The 25,760-nt window shown below is 41.0% G+C and overlaps 1 protein-coding gene across 2 annotated transcripts in view; it reads right to left on the bottom strand.

Annotated features, from left to right (window-relative positions):
• The window catches only part of Ppp2r5e (protein phosphatase 2 regulatory subunit B'epsilon), a 144,580-nt gene that overhangs the window by 13,316 nt on the left and 105,504 nt on the right, over positions 1-25,760 (bottom strand). For both annotated transcript variants that reach the window (XM_038336779.2, XM_038336780.2), the window contains exons 5-11: positions 24,696-24,788; positions 6,520-6,650; positions 6,303-6,362; positions 4,929-5,037; positions 3,039-3,092; positions 2,878-2,928; positions 728-847 (exon numbers count right to left, since the gene is read on the bottom strand). In XM_038336779.2, coding sequence (XP_038192707.1) covers positions 728-847; positions 2,878-2,928; positions 3,039-3,092; positions 4,929-5,037; positions 6,303-6,362; positions 6,520-6,650; positions 24,696-24,788 — 618 coding nt within the window. The remainder of the gene's footprint in view (positions 1-727; positions 848-2,877; positions 2,929-3,038; positions 3,093-4,928; positions 5,038-6,302; positions 6,363-6,519; positions 6,651-24,695; positions 24,789-25,760) is intronic.

Below are 25,760 nucleotides of genomic sequence, written 5' to 3'. Positions count from 1 at the left end.
AGTCATGGGCTTTATTTAGCCTTTTTAGCAAGAGGCCACATTTCAAATAAAAATTCAACCACATTTGTTCCAAATTGTTCATTTGGAACCTTGAGCAAGGCACGAAGGGCCTTACCAAAACAGTGGGAAAGACCGACATAGGGTAACATTCAGCTTCTCTTCTCCTAAGCATTGCAAATACTCCTCACACACTGGCAAAACCCTAGCAGCTCACTTCATTTAATTTACCCAAGTTATGACATTTTACTGCTCTAGGCTTTGTGTTCCCATCATGTCTTCTTGCAGGGTATTATGGGAATTGAAGTTAAGAGACAGAGCCTGTTAGGGACAGGTGTTCAAGGTCGGATGAGTATTTGTTAACAGTGCAGTTAGCCTGTGAGAAAATCCCAAATGAAGACAAAGTAGCTGGAGAGGTAGCTGAGTTGCTAAGACAGTGTACCGACTGCCTCTTGTAGAAGACCCAAACTCAGTTCCCCACACCCTCACTAGGCAGCTCACAAAAACCTGTAACTATAGCTCCAGAGAGATCTAAGACATCTCTGGCCTCTGTGGGCACTGCATTCATGTATACATACCCACATACACATAATCCCCCCACAATAAATGAATAAGTAAATAAATAAATGTAGCTAGTGCCCATGATGGCTTTATTTTTCGACACAAACAAAGTTTCTCCAAACTGGTTCACATGGCACATACCATTCTGACTCATGTGTTTACTACTAACCTGAAAATGGGGGCTAGAAACACACTTGGCAATTTGTTTAAACAAAGGTTCTTGGATTTTAACAAACTGTGATGGTTCAATCACATCTAAGATTTCTTCCAGCTCCCCAAGGAACATGACCTATGCACAGAAGCAAAAAAAAAAAAAAAACAAATATAAATCCATCCACATGATCAATTTTACTTACAATTTTAAGAAAAATGCACACAAAAAGTCAAGAAAGGGAAGGTGGGCGGGTGGGCAGGCGAAAGGGAGGGAGGGAGGGAGGGAGGGAGGGAGGGAGGGAGGGAGGGAGGAAGGAAGGAAGGAAGGAAGGAAGGAAGGAAGGAAGGAAGGAAGGAAGGCGAACCAGACATTATTCTATTCATTTTGGCCTGGGAGGATAGCTCAACAGGTAAGAGGCTTGCTATGAAAGCATGAAAAGCTGAGTTCAAGTTCCCGGTCCCCACATAAGAAGACAAGTGGGCTATATGCCTACAACCCCAATACTACAGGGTACTGAGACAGAAGGATCTCCAGGGTTTGCTGGCTGAAGCCTAGCTCCAAGTTCTACAGTGAGTCACTGTCTCAAGAGTCCTTTTCTGGCCTCCATGTGCAAACCCCACCCCCACCCCATACACACAAAGACCACACTCAGCAAGGGTATTCTGTTAAAGTAAATTACTGATAGCACCAGGAATCCTAACATGGAGGCTCCGGGACCCCAAGTAAACTGGCCTCTTCCTCTTCAGGCCTTTGGGACTCTGCCCACTGCTAACAACCAACCAACACTCCATCTGACCCCATGTTTTAAAAATAATGGCTAACCCTCTAACTTATGTGCATTGGTCCACACCACCACAGGACACAGTCACTTGACAAGCAGTTGTCATTCTGTTATGCTCTCCAAGCCTGAGACAAACAGCAAACTCATTCACGTTAAAGTACCTCGTGAACCATATCAGCACACACTGATCTGTCTTCTATGCTTATATGCACACATATGTACACACTCTCTCCCTCTCCCCCACCCCTCTCTCTAGAGCACAGTGCATCTCATGGCCTGGGGCTGTATGCAAAAGAAAGCTTGAAGATCACACAACGGAGTGAGACAAAAAGATTTAGACATTTGTATAAACAGAATGGAAACATAACAAATATATGCCAGTTACTTATTTATTCGTGAAAAATAACACTGGAAAAAGCAACTAGGCGATTAAAGTATTAAGAAGGATGCTTCTATCCTATCTCAAGGTGCAGATGCAGTGATGCAGAGATTCCCTTTACTTCATGCTGTCAAGAGATGGGGTAATCTCCTGAGGCTCTAGAGCAGGGCTAGGACCACAGCTGATGGAGAGGCTCTTTCCATTTACTGCGTCCTTTGTCAAGACACGCCCATGTCTTGGGACAGAAAGCTAACAGGTGGCCTCTGTTTCTAGGCCAGAGGAGAAGGCTTCAGACTGGTGTGGAGATGGTCAGGCTCCCTTCAAGGTGTTACTTGGGGACTCACTCCTCCCTACAAAGCCTCATGGTGGCTAAAACATGCCTGTTTAGGTGACTGTATGGTCCTTCATTCCCAGGCATGACAAGTTAAACATTTGTTATATATTATGATACTGCACACAGGAACCTCTGAGCACTGGAGTAGGCATCCAGGCTATGCAAAGTCACTATAAATGTGCTATCAATCGAGCTAAATAACTAGATACACAGTGGGGTGTGGCCAAGGGTTACAGTAGCTAGAAGTTTGGGGTTCAGAGTTCAGGAAGCAGGTTCTGGTTTGTTGGCACATTCTCACTCAGTGTGCTTAGGTATGCTACTTAACATCTAGAAGCCTCAATTTTATCACTAGTAAAAATTAGAACATCAGTCTGCAGTCCTGACCCAGCCACAGAAGAAGCAAGATGTGACTGCCTCGCCGAATCAGGTACTGAGCCACGTGACTAACACAGACAAGAATAATGGGCTAATATAAGTTATAAGAGTTAATAAAAAGCCTGAGCTAATGGTCCAATCAGTTTTTAACTTAAAAAAAAAATGAGAACACGGACTGCCACCGACCTATAAAGCTAGCTTTAGATGAGGCATACATGTTTGAGCATGCTTAGCCTCACTGAGCACTTGGCAAAGACTTTCTTCAATATTGGCATTCTCTGATGTTAAATACTTACCTCTTTTTGACTGCATGTTTTAGGCCAAAATTTCATTAAACCCCTAATAACCTATAAAGGAAAAGGAGAGAAACAAGAGACATTTAATGTTTTTGCATGATTTTAATAAAAATGTTTTTTCTTAAGTTTTTTCACATTATGGGAAGACATAAATAGCTTACTGGTTCTGTAAGTGAAGGATCTTTCTCCAGAAACTGTACTATACAATACGCCAGCTGGGCAAGAAAAAAGAGAAAGGACAGCACGTTAAATCCCACACTGCAAAAGCTGAGCGCTCACGGCACCAACACATCTCAAAAGCATCCAGGCTCTGGTTTTAATGATACAATCACTTCATTTAAACTCTCAGGAAAAATAAGGCTTTTAAATTTTATTCATTTAGAATTGGGATCCAGCTATGTTGCATAGGCTGGTCCTGAACTCCTAAGTAAAATGGTTCTCCTGCCGCAGCTTCCTGAGTAGCAGGGACTATAGCTAAAAGCTGTGTTTTCAAGTCAATGACAGAGCAACAAGGCTCCAGAAAAATTTTTTTCTTAAAAGAGTTCTAAGATTTCTGAGGCTGATGGAAAGTGGCTGACACTCTGAGAGGATCTCGTTTACAGCCAGACAGTTGACATCTCAGGTTATGGGATTTAGTTTCTACGGGGAAGCAAATGTTTTCTAAAAACCTAGGCAACTGTCTACACAGGACCTGAAAACACAGCTTCCCAAAAAGACCACAGGATAGACTTTGCCATAGTAAGAATCTGGGGAGTGCTCCAGTCTCAACAGGAATGTTTTCAAATAACCATAAAATGTTGTATCCCACAGCACAGACTAAAGAGACGTTTTCTAGAGAGCTCAGAAACATTCCTGAACTGGAGACCTACCCTTTTAAAACACCAGCATTTTGATGGTGTGCTAAATCTGGAACATAGGCATGAATTTTTTCTTCAAAATACAGAGTTCCACATTTAAGAAGAAACACTACTTAGAAAAATGTGTTACATTTTAATGCAAACTCAACAGAGAAAGGAGCCAGAGGCTTAAAGCACTAAAATTAAAAATATCACTAGATCAATTATGTCTTCCAGTGCCACGCTTACCATGCACTGCAGTGTTCAGAACAGGGTTACAGTGAGCCTGACACGGAAGCTGATTACCATCGCTACTCCTTTTATGGACGTATCTGATTTTCTCTGGACAACTAACTATTGCCAATGCTAGCCTCAATCTGGAGGCAATCCTCCTGCCTCAGTCTTGTAAGTGTTGGGATCACAGGGTGATTTTCAAAATAACAAAGGCTTTATAAAGGGAGATGGGAAACTACTGAGAGGTCTGCTTACTTGTGCAAGTGTCTACTGTGTACAAAATGAGAAGAGGGCAAAGGGCGAGGGGACCAGTACTGGAGCACATCCAATTCCCCGGGATGGCCCACAGTTGCCCACGCTCACTCCATTCTATTACCTCTTACACTCTACATTCACATCCACTCTGCTATGGGCAGTCTTTGCAGCAGCTAACCTTGGGGACACAGAAGTCAGCTACGAAATAAGACGGAACAAAGGCCATTCCTACCTTTAAAATAGTTCCAAGAGTATACTGTGTGTAAAAAGTAAAATGCACGCTTTATTATTTTCCCTGGGGAGCGTTTTTAACCATTTTTAACCTTTAACACACTTTTTCTTTAAAAAAAATTTTAAAAAAAGGAAAAGGAAAAGGAAAACCAATATCCTAAGGAACACTAAGTCCACAAACTTCATTTTGTTTCAAAGGCGGGCCGAGGGATCGCATGTTCACAGCCAGCCTTAGCTACAAAGGAAGACTTTGTCACAAAAATAAAAAATAAATAAAAATAAAAATAAAGAGCCGGGTGGTGGTGGCGCACGCCTTTAATCCCAGCACTCGGGAGGCAGAGGCAGGCGGATCTCTGTGAGTTCGAGACCAGCCTGGTCTACAAGAGCGAGTTCCAGGACAGGCTCCAAAACCACAGAGAAACCTTGTCTCGAAAAACCAAAAAAAAAAAAATAAAAAATAAAAATAAAAATAAAGGTTTTACTATAAGGTCCTACCTGGGCATGGAAGAGAGATAAACTCCTGACAGTGTGTAGAGGGATCAACACTTTGACCAGGAACTGTTTGTGCTCTGCCTTAAGTGGTAAAGCGAAGCCATTGATAATACTAGAAAAAAGAAAAAGCAGGTTAGCAATGTCGTTCCACATACTGAACCCAGACAAACTGTTGCTATGCACTGGCTCCCCTCAGTTTTTATTTGTCAAAAAAAACATAGCCAACCCCTCCCACCACTGACTATCAAGACTTTAGTTACTGGGGCTGGAGAGATGGCTCAGCGGTTAAGAGCATTGCCTGCTCTTCCAAAGGTCCTGAGTTCAATTCCCAGCAACCACATGGTGGCTCACAACCATCTGTAATGAGGTCTGGTGCCCTCTTCTGGCCTGCAGGCATCTACATAGACAGAATATTGTATACATGATAAATAAATAAATAAATAAATAAATGAATAAATAAATAGATAGATAGATGGATGGATGGATGGATGGATGGATGGATGGATGGATGGATGGATGAATGAATGAATGAATATTTTTAAAGAAGACTTTAGTTACTTCAACTAAAGATAATTTACTAAGTAGGAATTTTAAAAAGAAAGTGAATCTGATTATAAATATCCAACAGAGGAAGCTGTGCTTTCAAAAACAGGCAGACAGTACCTCAAAATTTCCTATCAAACCCATGTTTTGTCCTCCCTCTGCTCCTCTGTCTAGCGCCCACTCTGCTAACTTGTTCTTCAAACACAGGCCTTCTGCCTCCAGAGAGCACTACCTCGCCTGCCTGATATCTTCAAGTCCCCTTGCCTTCTCTAGACACCATTTCTCTTCATCCCTGAAGCCTCTGCCCAGCTTTGAAGGTCACTGAGAGGAAGCAGGGAGACCACACCTCCGTTTCTCCTCTTAGGAGGAAAGATTAGGCCATCATTACCCAGCTCTGTCAGCTCTGAACCTCACACAACAGCTGCCTCGCTCCTCCTCTGAGGCCAGGAACTGCCTAGAACTCGATACCTGGGCACACAATCTTTCCAATTCATTAAAAATCTGCTTTCAACAGTTGTGAGAAAGGACAGGTAACTCACAAGCTAAGCCTAGCGAATGAGAACCTTTGTTGTCACTGGCCTGACAACCAATCAGACACACTGTCTCTGAGTAAGCTGTGAGCTCCTTCTCATTGTGGGGTAGTTAACAATATCTAATTGTAGAACAAAGGAGCAAAGGTGAGTCTTTGAGTCGCTTGGGAAACAGGCTAAGCACAAATGAGAGAGACCCAAGGTTCTTGGAGCAAGAGATCCAAGTCAGCACCCCCTTCTGCCATCTGAATACGATCTGCAGAATGAGATTCACTCAAATCCGCAACTCACAGAAAATGCTCACCTTCCTAATATTTCCAGCAGTTCAGCTACACCATTGAAGTGTTCTGTTTCATAAACAAACCTGAGAAGAGAAAGAAGAAAGGAGAAGGAAAGGAGGGGAGGGAGGAACAGGCAGGGGAGCAAGAAGGAAGTTAGCACATTTCCTTCAACTATTGGAGGTTTACTTAACATCTGTAAAAATATCAATTTTCTCTCCTACTTGCCCATTATCCACTCACCTTAGAAAAATATTGTTAATTTGTTTTCGGATAAATGCTCTAAGCCCGAGAAACTTGCCATAAATCCTGTGCAAGACTGTTTTTAAATAGTCCCGTTCTCGGGGGTCTTCACTGTCAAATAGCTCCAAAAGCTGTTGTAAATGAAGGTAGAATAAAAATCTGTCAGAGACAGTTTTGGTAAATGACTTAGAAATTCTATCGTTCATTATTTATAATCCCTCTGTCCCCTTCTTCCCTGGCACAGCAGTCGTCTTTGGGAAGCCAGCTGAGTCAAAGCTGTACAGCCAGGGAGGAGATGTACGCAACAGCAGCTAGAACAGGAACAGCCAAAGCAGTGCTCACAGCATCGCTCAACCAACCATTTTCTACGCAATCTACATAGGTCAATCCTATGAGGTGGTCTTGTTCTCACCTTACAGAGCAAACTGGAGTACAGAGAGCTTAATTAACTTGCTGGTGAGAAGCATTAGGACTGGGATTTGAACCCAGGAAGTGAATACCTTAAGTCCATGACATCCTGGCCTCATGTTCCAGTTAAGTCCCTCAGTTAAGGTCCAGGAAGATGAAATGACCTAACCTAAAGCAGACACTGAAATTCTCAATGCCCCAGCAATGCTCTTGTTAGTCTGGGTGGTTACACAGGTATACTCAGGGTGGAAGGGCTCAAAGTAGACATGTACTACGCTTGAACGTGTGAATGGCATGCCTTAGGTTCTAGATCATTTATAATGTTAGCCACAGAATTTTAATGACATGGTCTCATGCCATAAAGCAGAAAACAAGTCCAGTCTTAAGCCAAGTGGCAGGGGCCACTACATATTCAACCCAATCCCTGTAAGAAATCACAGGGGCCTTGTTTTTGCTATATTGACTACTGAAGACACAGGAAGAAAGCTCAATGGCCGAGAACCGAGAACTATGCACAAAGCCCTGTATTCAAACACCAGTGAGGTGGGGGAGGGTTGGGGAGGTATGACCTGCATGTGAGCATGCCTACAATGCAAGCACTTAGGAAGCTGAGTCCAGATCTCGAGGTTGAGTTTAAGGAAGGCTACACGAGATCTGGTAACAAACAATCAACAACAACAAAATTGGCTGAATCTAAATTTATATATAAATGCAAGTAATCTGAAAGAGTCAAAGAAATCTTGGTAGTAAGAGGACCAAAGGACTCACATTTCTCAGCTTTAAGACTCAATAAAAAGTTATAGTAATCACGCGTGTGCTACCGGCATGTGACAGATTATATATAAACTTTCAAATTCATGCTCAGTTGGTTCCATGAGATGCCATGACATTTCAGTATGGAAAGAAACAGTCTTCAATCTAAGATGCTGGGTCAACCAGAGAGCCACATATAAAAAAGTAAGTCACACTTCCAGCTCATACTACAAATTCAAATGGACTCAAAATAGATAATCAACCTAAAGACAAGAGTAAATGACAAATAGAAGAAAACTCAAGAATAAATCACAACTCCAAATCAAGTGGTTTTTTTTTTAAACTGCTGCCAAGAAATGCATAAACAAAAAGAGGGAAGAAACTAAAAACATATGTGCTTTAAAGACAGTTAAAAAAGATAACTTACAGCAATAAAGCATGTGCAAAAAAGGCTGGCAGTACCCACAATACATAATGAACTACTAGATCTCAATAACAGCATAATTCCAACGGAAAGATAACAGGAGGCAAAAGAGGAAAAGTTCATGGGGTCCCACCCTTCCTTGAGGAGGTACAGTTTATGACTAGTTGCTGGGGGAGGAGTGATATTTTTCTTCAATGGCAGAGCTACTGAAAAGGTGCCTGCACTTCTGTAAGCAATCCTAATTAAGCTCACTGAGCTTAACCCCCGAAAAGACGATATGAACAAGTGGGGCTAGTTGAGAAGACGAAGACACTTGGAAGTGGAAAAGAGACAAAAGAGGAAAATGGGGAGTGATCACAATGTATTATATACGAGCTAGGGAGTGGTGGCACATGCCTTTAATTCCAACACTTGGTAAGACAGAGGCAGGCAGATCTCTGTGAGTTTGAGGCCAGCCTGGTCTACAGAGCAAGTTCCAGGACAGCCCGAACTATTATAGAGAGAAACCCTGTCTAGAAATATATAAAATTATATATGTATATGAAGTCCATTGTGTCTAAATAATGTATGCTAAAAAATTTTTGAGAAACTGAAAACTTAACTTGAAAACTGATGATGTTTGAGAAAATATATCCCAAAGAAGGTATAGAAATGGCAAATGAATACATGGAAAAGTGCTCGATTTCATTAACCATGAAGAAAATGCAAACCAAAGGAAGACAGCACTCATCTGATGCAGCCTCAAAAGGGAGAGAAACAAGGAAAGTGTTGGTGAAGACACTGGAGGCTTCCTTTACTGCTGGCGAGAATGGAAGACGGTGCAGGGCGAGGACAGCCCGGTAGTTCCATAGTCCACAGTCCATACTTCATTCCTAAGTACACGACGAATGGTACAGAAAGCATACATCCATACAAGTGATTCAAAGTATGAAAAGTTGCACACACTTGTTCATAGAAGCAATACTGAAAACACAATGCCCATCAATAGGTGGGAGGAGGAACACTGCTCATAAAGAAAATGAAGAGCGGGGCTGGAAAGGTGGCTCAGAGTTTAAGAGCACTGCCTGCTCTTCCAAAGGTCCTGAGTGTTCAGTTCCCAGCAAACACATGGTGGCTCACAACCATCTGGTGCCCTCTACTGACCTGCAGGCATACAGACAGACAGAATATTGTATACATACTAAATAAATAAATAAATAAATATTTTAAAAAAGAAGAAAATGAAGAGTTGAGAATCCTCATATCATGATACAGATGAGACTGCCAACCATTGTGATACATAAAGAAATCAGACACAAAAGGACATAAGATGCACAGTTCCATTTATATAAAATACTCAGAACTGGTGTAAGAATGAGTTTAGATTTTGTCTGGAGATAATATAATATTCTGTGAGGATAGCTGCACAGTCCTGTAAATATATTTAAAATTACTGAATTGGAAGGCTGGACAGACAGGGGATCTGGGTCAATTCCAGGATCCATGTAAAAAGCCAGGGGACACATGCTTGCAATCCCAGCATTGGAGAGGAGAGACAAAAGGATACGTGGAGCTCACTGGCCAGCTAACCAGTAGCTTCAAGCCATGACAGGCACTGTCTCAGAGCAAACAAATGTGAATGGCACCCGAGGAATGACTGATCACTGGCTTCCACATGCATGAACATACATGTGTACACATACCTAAACCCTATGCACCCACCCCATACATATATTTAAACATATAGATACAGAGTACTGAATTGTAAACTTCAAAAGGGTAACTTTATGTTACATAAACTATAATTTGACAAATCTGTTATTTTGTAGAAATGACAGTGGAACTTGGAAGCACTCCTGAATGTTATTAATTCTTAATATGTTCATTACCATTGCAATAAAACAAAACCAACTCAGCATGTAAATAAAAGCTGCCTACCTTCATCCTCATAAAAGGCTGTGTGTGTGTGTGTTATGCAAGCATGATTTCATATATTTATTCATACATGAATCCATGTGACAGAGATGTGAGGCTGAGTCTCACAGAAGAGAGGGGATGATAATCATATGAACAAGGTTTTGTTTGAAGAAAGACAGTTCTGGGAAAAATTAATTAATTAAAAATAAAGCCCTTCAAATATGGCAGGAAGCAAAAACTGAAGGATAGTCTTCTAAAATGGACAGTGAAGCAGTGCACAAGCTTGGCTTTGCGGTGCTTATCATCTACCAGTTGGTTCTCAATTGGGTATTTAGAGTAAATCTTTATTAGTATATATTAAGAGCCAACAAATGGGCATGGAGGTACCAGGGATATAGTGATATACAAGTCAGACATAATCTGCTTTCACAGAGTCTAGTCTAACGGTGGATAAAAATAAACAAGCAGCATAAGTCGTTCAAGATGTTGTACAAGCGCATAATGGATTTATCTACTCTATTTGGAAGAAATACTGTAACAGAGAAGGCTTCTAGGGAGAGAGCTAGCCAACCCTCTCCCCAAACAGAGACAAAAGAACTGGGACAAGTGTTTTTACTGATCAGCTTTCTGTCACAACAACAAAACACTTACCACAAACTACTTGTGAAAAAGAATGCTCTTTTTTTTTTTTATCTCAATTTTGAAGGCTGAATGTCCAAAATGACACAGCATACACAGCCTGGACTGCCCTTGACCACACTGATAAGGGAGTCATCAATTACAGATGACAAGGAAGTGATTACATTACAACTCCAACCAGGACAGAGAAAAAGAGAAACTTGTATCTTATAATCCCTCCCAAGAGTGTGCCCCAAATACCCAAGGTCCTCTCACTAGTCCGTACATTTTAGAGTTTGCATATCATTCGCCCAAACTGCCACCTTGGGTGCCAACCCTCCAAATGCAAAAGACCATGGGGGTGGGGTCATTTATATCACACCCAAACCAGTGCAATTTTCCCAAGAGATTGTGAGGTAAGGAAGGCAGCAGCCTAACTGACTGACGATACTCTCTGCAATAACTGTCATATGACTGCTCAGGTAGCAATAAACAAGTATGTGTGAGCCCTCTTCCTCTTGCCATGTAACCCTTGCTGCTCGGGACACAGACTTCCAGCTAACTACGGGAGGCAACCAGTGAGTCAACAATTCACTTGCACAGGAAAGCATTCTACTTAGAAAGGAAAAACAGGGGGCCTTAACAGGTCAGAAAGGAGAGGGAGGGTGTGTGTGCCTCGGATGTGCTCATTATCTCTTATGTAAGAGACACTCAAAACTACTCAAGGTATCCAACCCATCGACTGCACTCCATTCCTTGGTCATGGAAATTAACTTTTTCAAGTTCTATTTTTAAATCTAGTTTCTACTTTAAATGGTGCAAAGGGGCTTAATGAGTAATATGCAACCAACATAAGAAGAAGTTTGTGGGGTTAGCAAAACTTGAATCAACTGAGCCTCTGTATTGCTAATCTAAAGAGTTTAATAACTGTATAATTAAACAAAGATTATTTAACTAAATATTTCATTAGATTCTCAAAAAAAAAATCTGACTTAAAGCCTCTGCAGGGTCCTGTTAAATGCACCATCCTCTGCAGCAAAGAAAGACAGGCCTGGGTGCTTCCTGCTGGCCTGAACAACACACTTCTGACAGCATTATGACGGGGGAAGCAGAAATCGAAAGGGTAATGGCATGAAAGGCATTACCTTTAAAGGAGGTGGGGAGTTGGGTGAGTTCTTATTTCAAAAGCCTAACATGTATACAAAACAATTTAAGAAAACACCGTGTCCCACATCTATAAATCATGACATCCCCAATATCACAGGTAACTTGTCAAAGAAAACCAAGAGTTTCCAAATTGATTACAAAGCAAAGACAGACATGTAGACACGCTGAGTCCAAGCTTTACAAAACAACTTCCCTGTGACTAACAGAGATAAATTATGTGATGACTTAGCTAAAAGTCCTGCTTTGAACCTTAAAACTAATAAATCTACAGCGAAACAAAGGGGACAATGATGGCCTTCTAGCCAGATATGAAGGCCTTCCCCTCCCCCACCCATCACCTGCCCACCTTAGCAACCCTCACCCACCCCCACCTCACCTCCCACCTTATCCCACCCCTACCTCAGCCACCACCACTTTACTTACTCCTTACTTCCCCTTACCCACCCCCACCCCTCACCTCCCAACCCCACGCCCCACACCCACCCCTAGCAGAGGGGCCTGGAGAACAAATCAGACTTGTCAGACTTGTGTGGGTTTTCAGACTTGGGAAATGGACAAAAAGTAGCAAGTTTCTTCCTGCTCATTCCACTAAGGGTTTCCATCCTCCCACCAGGGAGGAATGCTAACAGGGTGCCAGTTCCCACCAGAGACGCTTGCTTCAGAGGTTTAAGAATGGAAGGCATGCTCTCTGATGACTCTGGTATGAGAAGCACCTACCAGGGTACCTTCAGAGTTTGTAGGCGTCAATACCCTCTGCACCCTGTGCCTCGCAGTATACTGAACACATCCAGTCTAAGGCCAAAGAACATGAGCAAGGGTCTAGTCTCAGATACCAAATACTGCTAAACAAAACACTACTTAAGTAATAGGATTAAATGAAACCCTTCATACTTCAGTGAGGCCAGTGCTTTTCTCTAAGCTTCCAATTTGGGGTAAGGCAGATCAGTAGGTCTCTTCTAGGGTACACTGGGATCCTGAAGAAAGGCCTAGAGGCAGAAGAAGGACCTGACAAAGCCCTGCTCAATTATCCTACTGTGAGCCACCACCTGCCAAGCATCACAGCTGCAAACTCACATCACACCACCTACAAGCACAGGCAGAGAGTGGGCTTTGGTAGATGAGGGTAATGATGATTATCACGAAGAATCAGTAGACATTCTACCAAAATGAGCAACTCAGAAGAAACAGCAACAATACAAAAAAGGAACGTTCAACATTCTCAGATACGACTGTATTAGATTCCTGAAACAAACAAACAAAAAATATTACAACAGATGAATAATCTCAAAAAGAGCTTTTGGAAACTTAAAATGTGATGAAAATAAAAATTTTGGCAGAAGGATGGTAACATTAAGACTGTAAAAATTAGCCCTTTGCAAGCAAGCAGAAACACTTGGAAAGAAGAAAACACCTGGACAACAATAGGTCCAGAAGCAGGGGCAGAGACAGGAGGCAACCAACCAACCCAGAAAGACAGGAAGACATATACCCATTTTCTCAGTACCATCCCTGGAAGTCAGAAGTCAGTGAAGCAATTCCTTAAACACACAGGATTGATTACCAAAATAATGTAAGTTTATAGTTAGTCAAATGTAAGTTTTGTGTGTGTGTGTGTGTGTGTGTGTGTATTTCTTAGGAAATATGACAAAGATAAGTGAACAAATACATGTCCCCAAAGACTGACAAAGGGCTCAGAATGATCACTGTGGATATAGTTAGGGAAGCAACTAGTACAGATCTGAATAGGATGAGCATGACTTCAAGGAGGCCTCCAAAGAAGAAAAAGAGAACAGAGAGACTGGTGCACACATGCGTGTGTGTCCCCCACAGAGGTCATGTGTGAACAACACAAAGGAATAAAACTGAGTGAAACCTCCAAAAATTGTTATCCTTAGGGTTAAGAAAGCTCTATGCTGGAAGAGGAAGTTAGTTTTATCTAAAAGGGTAGCTAGCGACCATACTTCAGTGGAAGACCACACATCCAAGAATATGTGGGCAGCATGAAATGCTCTTTATGGACTAAAAGGTAGGGCAGGGTGCTTGAGAGATGGCTTAGTGATTAAGAGCCTATACTCTTCTAGAAGACACACGTTCAATTTTAACACCCATATCAGGCAGCTCAGGTCCTCTACTGGCCTATGCAGGTACCCACAAACATATTCACATACGTGTAGACATACACATAAAAATAGTAAAATAAATCTTTTTTAAAACATTTATTTATTATGTATACAATATTCTGTCTGTGTGTATGCTTGCAGGTCAGAAGAGGGCACCAGATCTCATTACAGATGGTTGTGAGCCACCACGTGGTTGCTGAGAATTAAACTCAGGACCTCTGGAAGAGCAGGCAATGCTCTTAACCTCTGAGCCATCTCTCCAGCCCCCTAAAATAAATCTTTATTTTAAAATTGTTTTAAATATTTTTTAAGATAAACACAAAATTGGGTGGGTGGGTGGGTGGGTGGGAAAGGAACCTGAGAGAAACTGGGTGTGGATATGATCAAAGCACAGACAGAATTCTCAATCAACTAAGATTTTTTTAAAAAGAAACATGAGTTGATTGTGGTGGTGCACGTTTTTAATCCCAGCATTTTGAAGGGAGAGGCTGGTGGGTGGATATGAATGAGGCCAGCCTGGTCTGAAAAACTGGGGGATAAATACATGCAAACCTTTGGAAAATGAATACCACTATCTCTAGGGTATGAGACTATGGATTTGGAGAAGGAAGAAATAGAAGTTTGCTACTTTTCATTATAAACAATATAAAGTATTTCAATTATTAAAATAGGCAATACATTAATACTTAAAACTGACTTTCAAAGTCACTAATACTCATTATAATCATTAAGACTTAAAGCAAGTTCCAGGACAGCCGAGGCTATACAGAGAAACTCTGTATTTAAAAACCATTTTTAAAAAAGAAGGAAAAAAGGGAGGGAGGGAGGGAGGAAGGACCTTAAGTAAAAATTACAGTTGTAACTGCCTATTAGTGCAGTAAAGAAGTGTTTGCCCTGCTCTTCTCCATAAAAAGTAGCAATTTTGAGAACACCAGAAATGTTCAAGAAATCATGTGTAATGGTGCAGGTTTATTAATTTCAGCACTCGGGAAGTTAAGTAATCCACATTCAAGGGAAAAGACAGAAAAGTAGAGTGGGGTGAGGGTGATTTAGATGCATACAAGATGCTGCTGATTCTGAAGGCCTGAATTTGATCTGGTAGAAGGAAGGAACTGACTCCTGCAGCTGTCCTCTGACCGCTGTGCACCTCACATGTGTACATGCAAACCAAATAATAAGTGTTTTCTATACATTACCTTAAGAAAGAAAATGTTCAAGTAGATAAAGAATAAAATGGGTGTTCTAATGTCTTCATCTGACACAGTGCTATAATTCAAGCCCCATGTTTCTGGCTCTGTTGGCAATAGCTATCCTAAAATGAAAAACCGAATGCCTGAGAACTTCGCCTGGACCATGCTATGCACACAGAAAAAACAGCGAGAAACAAGCAAACAGCCGCCTGGGGACAGGACTCTGGGAGCAGCTCAGAAGTACTTGCTTAGGTCTGGGTTCAATCCTCAGCAGGGAAACGGGGAGTTCATGAATCTAACTGCTATACTGACGTGAGGTGACTATCAGCAGCCAACACTAGAAAGCATAGCATAGACAAGAGATCACAAGGTTACACGCCTCAGCGTAGAGCACCTCTGACTTCAAGGCCCAATGGGTTTCAGTCACTCAAGTACGATGCTCCCCAAATCGCATTCTCCTCCTAATGATACTCATTCTGTCCAAAAGAGAGAAGCACATCATCATCCCCTTGATTGAAGAAAATCTTGTGATTACATTTTAATACAACCTATTTGATCTTAATCAGCATTTGAACACAGCCTGCTTTATTGAATGGGGTACTAGGAGATACACAGGAAATGGCTACATAGCTCACGGGGGGGGGGGGGTGAGGGAGGTCAGAGTCAACATGGATGGACAGGGAGTGCTCCTTTTTGGAAAAGCATTAAGAATTCCAAAAGAAAGCAATCTGAGCTCTCAGAGACAGCCCACCTGCGGATGCAGTCTGCCCGGGAAGCCGCCCTGCAGGCAGCAGCTAGAGCAACAAGCCTTATGCTCTTTAAAATACTAAAATATGGGTGAAAAAGATATTGTGCTAGGGCTGGAGGGGTGGCTTAGCAAGTAACAGCATATAATGCTCTTCCAAGGGACCAGAGTTCAAGTCCAGCACCGACAATTAAGCAGCTCACCACCTGTAATTCCAGTTCCCAGAAGGAAGCAAAGGCTCTGCTCTACTCAGGCACTTGCACACACATGTGCATACCCACACACAGATACATAATTAAAAATACAAATGTACATTTAAGAAGTTATTTTATTATAGTTGTTGTATGTTATGATGGGAAGGAGAGGTACACGCCACAGCGTGTTTCTGTGAGGATCAGAGGACAATTCTGTACAGACAGGCCTGGTGACAAGCCTCACTGACCCTTTTACAGGTTCTGAGCTAATGCTGGACTGAAGGTGACGCAGGAAGGGAGTGTCTCACTGTCAGCTGGTGACAGATAACAACACCCCTGGCAAAAATAGATTTTCTAAAGTCCTATTTGCTGTATGTTCTGGGAGACAAATGTAAACATTGTGACATATTCAAGGAACGGGTTTGGAAAATATCTTTGTACTGGAGTGGATATTCGAGGCCTCGTGGAACTCACTTCAGGTGAGAAGTTAAAAGTCGTTCACAGCTTGCTTTGGGCCATGCCCAATTTTATCTTGAGGTTTTAAATATACAATATCAAAAGGTCACTTTTGAGGCCAAACTTAATGATTTGCATAATTTGCATGCTAATTATGTCTAAATATAATTGCAAATGTAAAGTACAAATTACTAAACAGCCATCTCCAGCAGTAGCTATGTTATAGGATACTTGACTTGTGTGTCTCTTAGCAACCATGGACTGTTTCAGATTTAGAGAGTGGTTGAAGGCAATCTTAGAAACACGCTACTAAAGAGCCACAGTGATTCACCCGATGAAACAATCCAAGGTTGGCAATCAGTCTGCTTCTAAAGGGGGGCAAGGCCAGCGGCAGTTGGAAGAAAACATCTCCCAAGACCCCTTAAGCAGATGAAAATATCTTTATTGACAACAAGTGTTGTTCCGTAGCTGAGGCGGGCCAGGAGCTCACATAAATCTGAAAGCAGCTCTGCCATACACGCGGTATATTACGCAGTAGCCATCTTTGACAAAGATGTAGATGAGTACAGTTAAAAAAAATGATAAAGGTTCTGTAAATCTCATTTTCATAAAATCACTATGTTGCTCAAGTAGGGCAGTCAAACGTTTCCTGGGTGAGTAACAAGGCCCTTAATGAAAACATTCAAAACCCTGCAACAAAACTCAATGACACAGGCTGTTCTGTCTGAAAATCCATTCATAATCCAGACCTCCAGCTTCTCTTTAAAAGTCCAAGGAGCCAGGACATGTGCCTGGCTCACTGTGCCTAGCCCAGACGACAGAAGCTAGTGGGAGTGGACTGCAGAGAGGGGTCAGTGCACTCTGCCATCATGCCCACACTGCCTCTCTGTAAACATCTAAGCAGGCTAACCCAACTCTTCCATTCCTGGTCCTAACACACATTCACATACAACACTGGTTAGAAAAAAAATATATCAGTTGGTAATGTTGAAATGACAAAGAACTCAGAGACATAAGAAAACACACATGACATCTGAAAGAAGATAGACTAAGAAGAACCATCTAAGCCATAGAGTACCCAAGATTTTACAGTAAAAGTCAGGTGTCAAATAATTATAACATGTTAGGGAAATGCAGGCTAATAATGGATAACTTCACACCTGAAGCCACTAAAGAAAACACAATGTAAAAGGGCTCTCAAAACAAAGTTGATCCTAAATGAAAATACTAGTAGCATATAAGCACAGTGTTTACTACCTCCTTGGGAGCTGTCCTGAGCAGTTGTACAACATTTGCTCAGTCATCCTGACAACATTATACAATATATTGTGGCTCTTTGACATCTCCTTTCCAGATGAGAAAACGGATGGACAGAGCAGTTGTATAACTTGTTTAAGGTCATACAATGAAAACTGGCAAAGCTGGGCTTGGTGACGTGTGCATGTATTCCCAAGACTCAGGAGGCAAAAGCAGGAAGGTGGTTACACATTTGAGGCCAGCATGGTCTACATGGCAAATTCCAGGCCAGCCAGGGTGCCACAGTGAGACGCTACTCTAAAACAAACAAGTAAGACTGAACTCAAATCAGCCTCCACACTTAACAACCAATCCACTCTGCTTCTTTATAAAAGGCCCTGGAGACACCACAGAAAGCAAGCTCAGATTTTAAAGAGGCATACCCACATGCTGAAAGGAAGAAAAAAAAACAATGAATAATCATCATAAAAGGGCAGAATCCTACAAAAATATAGTCTCAGGAAGGCTGATGCACAAGTAAGCAGAGGTTTATGAAAAACGCAAAGCAAAGAAAGAATGCACTTGCAGCAGAAACCTCTTTCTGACAGTTGTTATGGCATATACAATTCTTCTAAATGCAAAACCAGCTTGGTAAGTCACAGAGTGGGAAGACAGTCACACCCGCCCCACAATTACCAACAATCTGGTCTATTTCCTTCCAAAACTGTTAGTGCATAACACTATAGTTAACAATGTCCCCCAACTCATATTTTGGAAACTTGCTCCCCAATACCACAGAGGTAGAACCATTTGGGAGGAGTTGAGATAGCAACAGTACCCATGAGTGGAGTCACACAATGATACACATGTTGTCTGGGGAGGGCCCAGCTTTCACCCTTTACCTTCTACCCTTGCCACGTGAGAACACAGACAGATGCTTGCCAGATGCCAGCACGTGGATTTTTGAACTGCCCTAACTCTAGATTTGTGAAAAGCAAATTTCTACTCTCTAAAAATTACCCAGTCTCAGATAAAGCGGTTTCTGTCCCAACCACATATCTGCTCTCAATTTTACACCATGATCCAAAAATAGTAAACAGAAAACTCCAGAAATAATTCCTAAGTTTTAAATAGCCATTCAGAGGGATTATCATAAGAAAGCTTCAGCATCCCACTGCCTCCGACCCCAAACGTGAATCACTCTTTATCCACGGAGGGTCACTCAGTGGCCATCGTCACTCTATCACAGTGCTTGCATACAGGGGTCAGTGCTGTCTGTGGCTTCAAGCATTCACTGGGGAGCTTGAAGTACATCACGTACATAAAGGAGAGAAGACCTGTAGAGGCACACCAATGCATTAAGACAAAAACACAGACATGCCTTTCCCCTAAAATAACAGACAAGACTATGGGGTTCTATAACATGCATGCACCATTTCAAAACATATCATGTGTGCCACTGCTCACATTCTTTTTACTAATGAATATTCTGCTATGTGAAAGTCTATAGTTTTTTTTCAACCAACTCCTGATGAAGACCTATTAAGTGTTTTTCTAATGGTGTAATCATCAACAATGAAGCATTCAATATCTTTGTAGACACATCTGGTTGTGTCTTATGGAACTGCTAGGTCAACACTTGTCAGAATACTATTTTTTCCAGAGCTGGACCATTTTAATGACCAGATGCTGTGTAGGAAGTCCTTCTGTTTGTGTGTTGCTTTCATTGGTTAATGAATAAAGAAACTGCCTTGGCCTAGTTGATGGGACAGAACTTAGGTAGGCAGGGAAAACAAAACTGAATGCTGGGAGGAAGAAAGGCGGAGTCGGGGAGTGACACCATGGAACCACCAGAGACAGACATGCCAAATCTTTCCCAGTAAGCCACTGCCATGTGGAGATACACAGATTAATAAAAATGGATTAAACTGAGATGTAAGAATTAGCCAATAAAAAGTTAGAGCTAATGGGCCAAACAGTGTTTTAATTAATACAGTTTATGCGTGGTTATTTCAGGGCTAAGCTAAACAAGCGGGCCTCTCCTATAACAAGATGCCATGTGTATCTGTCTGTCAACTCAGAGACACTTATCTTCTGATGGACTTTGGCTTACTCAGAAGACTCCCCTCCATCTTCTGCTGTATTTCCTTCCCCTGTCCCAACACCATGGTTTAAATTAATGCACCTTAATAGATTATCTCTTTTCTTGCAGTCCTAAGAACTATTTATTATCTAAAGCATCCTATTGGTGGACATCTTTTTCATGGTATACCATGAACCATGAAGGTTTTAAGTGGAAAAAAAACTAGAATTTTAATTAGGACTATGCTAGCCAGACAAGGCGGTGCACACCTCTAATCCCAGCACTCAGGAGGCAGAGTTAGGTGGATCTCTGAGTTTGAGGCCAGCTTCGGCTACAAAATGAATTCCAGAATGATGACAAATTACCACCTAAAAATATACTGCATTCCAACATTCATTCAAGCCTGCTTTTTAAAACTGTACTGTTAAGTTTCACATAGATTTAAAATTTTGTTTCAAATTGGGATACAGCTTAGTAGTGAAACACATGCTTAGCCAATGTGAGGCCTTGTGTTAAATTCACAGCACTGAAAGAATATTCAAAAGGTTTGAATATTCAAAAGGTTGATTCTAATATTAACTTAATATTAGAATCAAACATACATTGTGATATGAAAAGGGTCTGAAAGGATATTTTATAACAATGCGATTTCCCAGATGGAACCAGCAAGTGACCTGTACAAGTCATTCCATAGCAAGCCCACTTGTGACATAACACAAGAAGACACTGACTGAGTCTCAGAGGCATCAACTATGTGTTTACATTGAAGGTAAAAACTCACTGTATCCAGACTCCCAAATGAACAAAGCACATCAAGAAACAGCATTTGGGTCGTGTCTCTATTTTGCCTACTACCGTCCTGCTCTTCCTGAAATCTACACGGTGAATGAGTAGACTAGAGCTTAGGAATCAAATATCAACACTTGCTGGCAGTCACGCCGCAAGTACAAAGAAGAGCCCATTCTCAGCTCTTACGGCATGTTACATACAGCACAGTTAAGTAGTTCCATCCTTATTTTGTCTTTTGTATTCACTTATGGGAAGAGAGCTAGGGAAAGAAAAAGAATTACATTTAGTTACAACAGTAAACACGTTTAAATCTTGTGGCTGGAATAAATTTTAACTTAGTAAGGTTCCTGTTGAAACCAACAAAACATTTTGAGATCATAAAGCATCTAGAGAAAATAAAAGGTTTACAGAAAGCCAGGCAGTGGTGGTGCATGCCTTTAATCCCAGCACTCAGGAGGCAGAGGCAGGCGGATCTCTGAGTTCGAGGCCAGCCTGGTCTACAAGAGCTAGTTCCAGGACAGGCTCTAGAAACTACAGGGAAACCCTGTCTCGAAAAACCAAAAAAAAAAAAAAAAAAAAAAAAAAAAAAAAAAAAAAAAAGGTTTACAGATCCAAAGCAAATGCCCAGCAAAATTCTTCAAAGACCTTGAAAGACCTGTACTCAACTTCATATGAAAAAGCAAAAAAAAAAAAAAAAAAAAAAAAACCCAGGATAGCCAAAACAATCCTGTACAATAAAAGAACTTCTGGAGGCATCACAATACCTGACTTCAAACTCTACTACAGAGCTACAGTACTGAAAACATCCTGGTATTGGCATAAGAACAGACAGGAGGACAATGGAACCAAATAGAAGACCTGAATATTAATCCACACATCTTCGAACACCTGATCTTTGATAAAGAAACAAAAAATATCAAATGGAAAAAAGAAAGCTTATTTAACAAGTGGTGCTGGAATAACTGGATATCAACATGTAGAAGAATGAAAATAGACCCATATCTATCACCATGCCCAAAACTCAAGTCCAAATGGATCAAAGACCTCAACATAAAGCCAGCCACACTGAACCTTATAGAAGAGAAAGTGGGAAGTACACTTGAACACATTGGCACAGGGAACCACTTCCTAAATATAACCCCTGCAGCACAGACACTGAGAGAAACAATTAATAAATGGGACCCCCTGAAACTGAAAAGCTTCTGTAAAGCAAAGGACATGGTCAACAAGACGAATAACAGTCTACAGAATGGGAAAAGATTTTCACTAACCCCACATCAGATAGAGGTCTGATCTCCAAAATATACAAAGAACTCAAGAAATTGGACACCAAAAGATCACATAATCCAATAAAAAAAATGGAGTACAGACCTAAACAGAGAACTCTCAACAGAGGGATCTAAAATGGCTGAAAGACATGTAAGGAAATGTTCAACATTCTTAGTCATCAGAGAAATGCAAATCAAAACAACTCTGAGATTCCATCTTACACCTGTAAGAATGGCCAAGATCAAAAACACTAATGACAACTTATGCTGAGAGGTTGTGGGGTAAAGGGAACACTTCTGCATTGCTGGTGGGAACGCAAGCTGGTACAACCCCTTTGGATGTCAGTGTGGCGATTTCTCAGAAAATTGGGAAATAACTTTCCTCAAGACCCAGTAATACCACTTTTGGATATGTATCCAAAGGATGCTCAATTGTGCAACAAGGACATGTGCTCAACTATGTTCATAGCAGCTTTGTTTGTCATAGCCACAACCTGGAAACAACCTAAATGCCCCTCGACAGAAGAATGGATAAGGAAAATGTGGTACAGTTACACAATGGTGTACTACACAGCAGAAAAAAAACAAAAAATAACGATAGCTTGAATTTTGCAGAAAAATAGATGGAGCTAGAAAACATTTTGAGTGAGGTAACCCAGACACAGAAAGACAATTATCACATGTACTCACTCATAGGTGGTTTTTAAACATAAAGCAAAGAAAGCCAGCCTACAAACCACAATCCCAAAGAACTTAGTCAACAATGAGGACCCTAAGAGAGACATAGATCTAATCTACATGGGAAGTAGACAAGATCTCCTGCGTAAGTTGGGAGCATGGGGACCTTGGGGGAGGATGGGGGGGGGGGGCAGGGAAGGAAGCAGAGAAAAATGTAGAGCTTAATAAATATCAATAAAAATGTATTTAAGGAAACCTTCAACTATTTTCCTTTACTTTTGATGATAATTCTTTAAATTGTGGTACACTGATATTACCTGGGACCTTACAAAAAAGAAAGAAAGAAAATAAAAGGTTTTCTCAAAGAAAACATACAAGGAAAATATTTGTTTTGTGAAAAAGAAGATGAGGCTTTTTTATGTCTTAAGATACAAGCCACAGAAAGGCTAGGTGGAGTCTGGGTACTGGGTAAAAAAGCAGGAAGAGAGGAGGGTGGAGAAAAGCCCTGAATACAAATCAGAAGTGGGAAGCAAGGCCAACTGAGGGTCAGGCAAGGCACAGCAGAGCAAGAGGGGCATGGTTGGAATGGGGTGACAGCAATTATTAGAGGGAGCTCCTCAAGCCCCAAAGGCTTATGTATTATGTAGCCTAGCAGGGCCCAAGATAGGAACAAACCACACAGAAGGACAGCTCAGAAACAGGTCTAGAGGGGAAAGCATCAGGAAGCCAGCTGTGCAGTCAGCAGACTGGAGAAAAAGCAAGGAGCCGCCATGGAGCCAACAGAAAAGAAGGACATAAGCGCTAGCTGGAACCTTGCCGGTAGGCCATAAACCTCACGATAAAATATAAAATAATGCAAATGGGTTAATTCTAGATGTAAGAGCTTTCTAGCTTGCTATCAATATGCTTAAGTGATTGGCCAAGCAGTGATTTAACTAATACAATTTCTGTGTGGCTACTTCGAGTCTGGGCAGCTGGGAACAAATAAGCGGCCTCCTACAATGGTGAGAGACAGGTATTTTCTTCCCTGTCAAAAGAGCGGCAGTCCATACACCACCCTTCTCCACTGTCATCCACTGGAGAACACAACAGGAGCAAGGAGGTGTTTCCCAAAAATTCAGTCTCAGCAAAGCGCCCTAAACCCCAGGCAGAAAGGAAGATGTGGTCAACAGTTTCAAGATGTGAAATAAGGAACCAGGAAAAGTAGGTTCCCTAAGGTGCCCCAGATGGACAGGCTGGAATTAATCCCTGCAGGAAAATTTTAAAGAGTTAAATTGAGCTATTTCCCACAGTTATAGTCATAAACAGTTATAAATATTATAATATTTCTATTACCTGTGCTCTGCACCAGAGCTCACCTACTCACTTTCAATATAGTCTAAAGTGTTTGTTTTTAAAAACCTTTTCTATACAGAAAGTTTTAAAGCAACATAAAGATTCACACACTGGGCCTGCAAGATGATTTAGCAGTAAAGGTACTGATTGCTCAGACTGATGAACTGAGTTTTTAATTTACAGAACCCACAAGAATAAGGGAGAAATGACTCCAGAGGAGTTGTCCTTTGACCCCTCTACTAGAGCTGTGACACACACACACACCCATATAAAGACACATATCCACAAAATCAATAATGCTTTTATTTCTTTGGGTTTTGTTTTTTTTTTTTTGTTTGTTTGTTTTTTTCAAGACAGGGTTTCTTCTCTAAGCAACTCTGGCTGTCCTGAACTCACCCTGTAGACCAGGCTGGCCTTGAACTCAGAGAGATCTACCTGTCTCTGCCTCCCAAATACTGGAATTAAAGGAACGCACCACAACCACCGACATAAATATAAATTTTAGAAATTGTACAAACCAGTCATATAAATAAAATTCTTCTATAATTAAACTTTTAAGAAAGCAACTTAGAAAGACTTAGGAATGTGTATTCCTGGTGTTTAGTAGGAATAAAATTCCACCACAAATAATTTCTAAAAGACATTGTTATTTTTAATGGGCAATAGCAGAAACTACCTCATATAAACATATTTAATTATGAGGCAAAATAACAACCACCAGCAAAATTGTTGTTGTTTTTTTAACAGTATCTGAGAAAATGAGGTAAAGTGTTGGTAAATAAATTACATGCATACAACTACAAAAAAAATGCTTACCTGTAATACAAATTTCTGATCTATGTATTTTTTGGCAATGCTGGGTTGAAATTCTTGGCTTTCCAAAAATCGTATGAAAAATTCATATACAAGCTGTAACAAAAATATCATAGTTAACTTCAAATTAGAATTCATTAAGAACATTAAAATCTATAAGAAGCACATTACACTGAAGCTAACAGGGCTAAGGGAATTAAGTTTAACTATCAATCCACGAGTCGTGCTGGCCTGGCCTGTGATGCACAGTTAGTGTTGTATAGGGTTTTGCTTTTTGTGTTTTGTGTTTTGGTTTGGTTTGGGTTTTGGCTTTTTAAGACAGGGTTTCTCTGTGTATCCTTGATCGTCCTGGAACACACTGAGTAGACCAGGCTGGCCTTTAACTCACAGAGATCTTTCTGCCTGCTTCTGCCTCCCGAGTGCTGGGATTAAAGGAGTGCTGGGATTAAAGGCATGTGCCACCTCGCCTAGTTTAATGTTATAATTTTTAACTTCTAAAATTTAAAGCAAAAAATACAGCCAAAGCAAATAAAAATCCATATTCTCACCTTTTATAGAGAATTCCTCTGTTCACAGTTTGTCATCTCTCGCCCCAACCCCAACCCCAAGGCAGGAAGGTAGTTCAGTCCTTCCACTGTGTGGTCCAGGGACAGAACTCACGTCAACTTGATGGCAAGAACAACTTGACCTGCTGAGCTAGCTTGTCAGTCCACTGCTAGCTTATGTACACTCCCTCTCTAAAACATGTATCTGTACTATATATAAATCTTTGTATATTTTGATAAAGCTACCTTTATCATTTAAATGGTACATTATGAATAATCTGTGCCAGTATTCAAAACATCATTTTCAGTAAGTCATTACTAATAATTTGAATTCTACTGTTCATAATTAAGCAATCGCCTATGCTCAGGTATTTAAGTAGTTTCTATAGGGTTTCTCTAGCAAAGCACGTCACAATTTGAATTATACAGAACATACACTTCTTCAATTACTTCATCAGTTAATATTTTTAAAAGTGGATTTGTCAGATCAAAAGACACCCAAACATTCCAGATTGTTCATAAT

This window comes from Arvicola amphibius, chromosome 7 (genome assembly GCF_903992535.2).
Source record: "Arvicola amphibius chromosome 7, mArvAmp1.2, whole genome shotgun sequence".
NCBI lineage: Eukaryota > Metazoa > Chordata > Mammalia > Rodentia > Cricetidae > Arvicola > Arvicola amphibius.
This window is presented reverse-complemented; position numbering and strand designations above follow the sequence as displayed.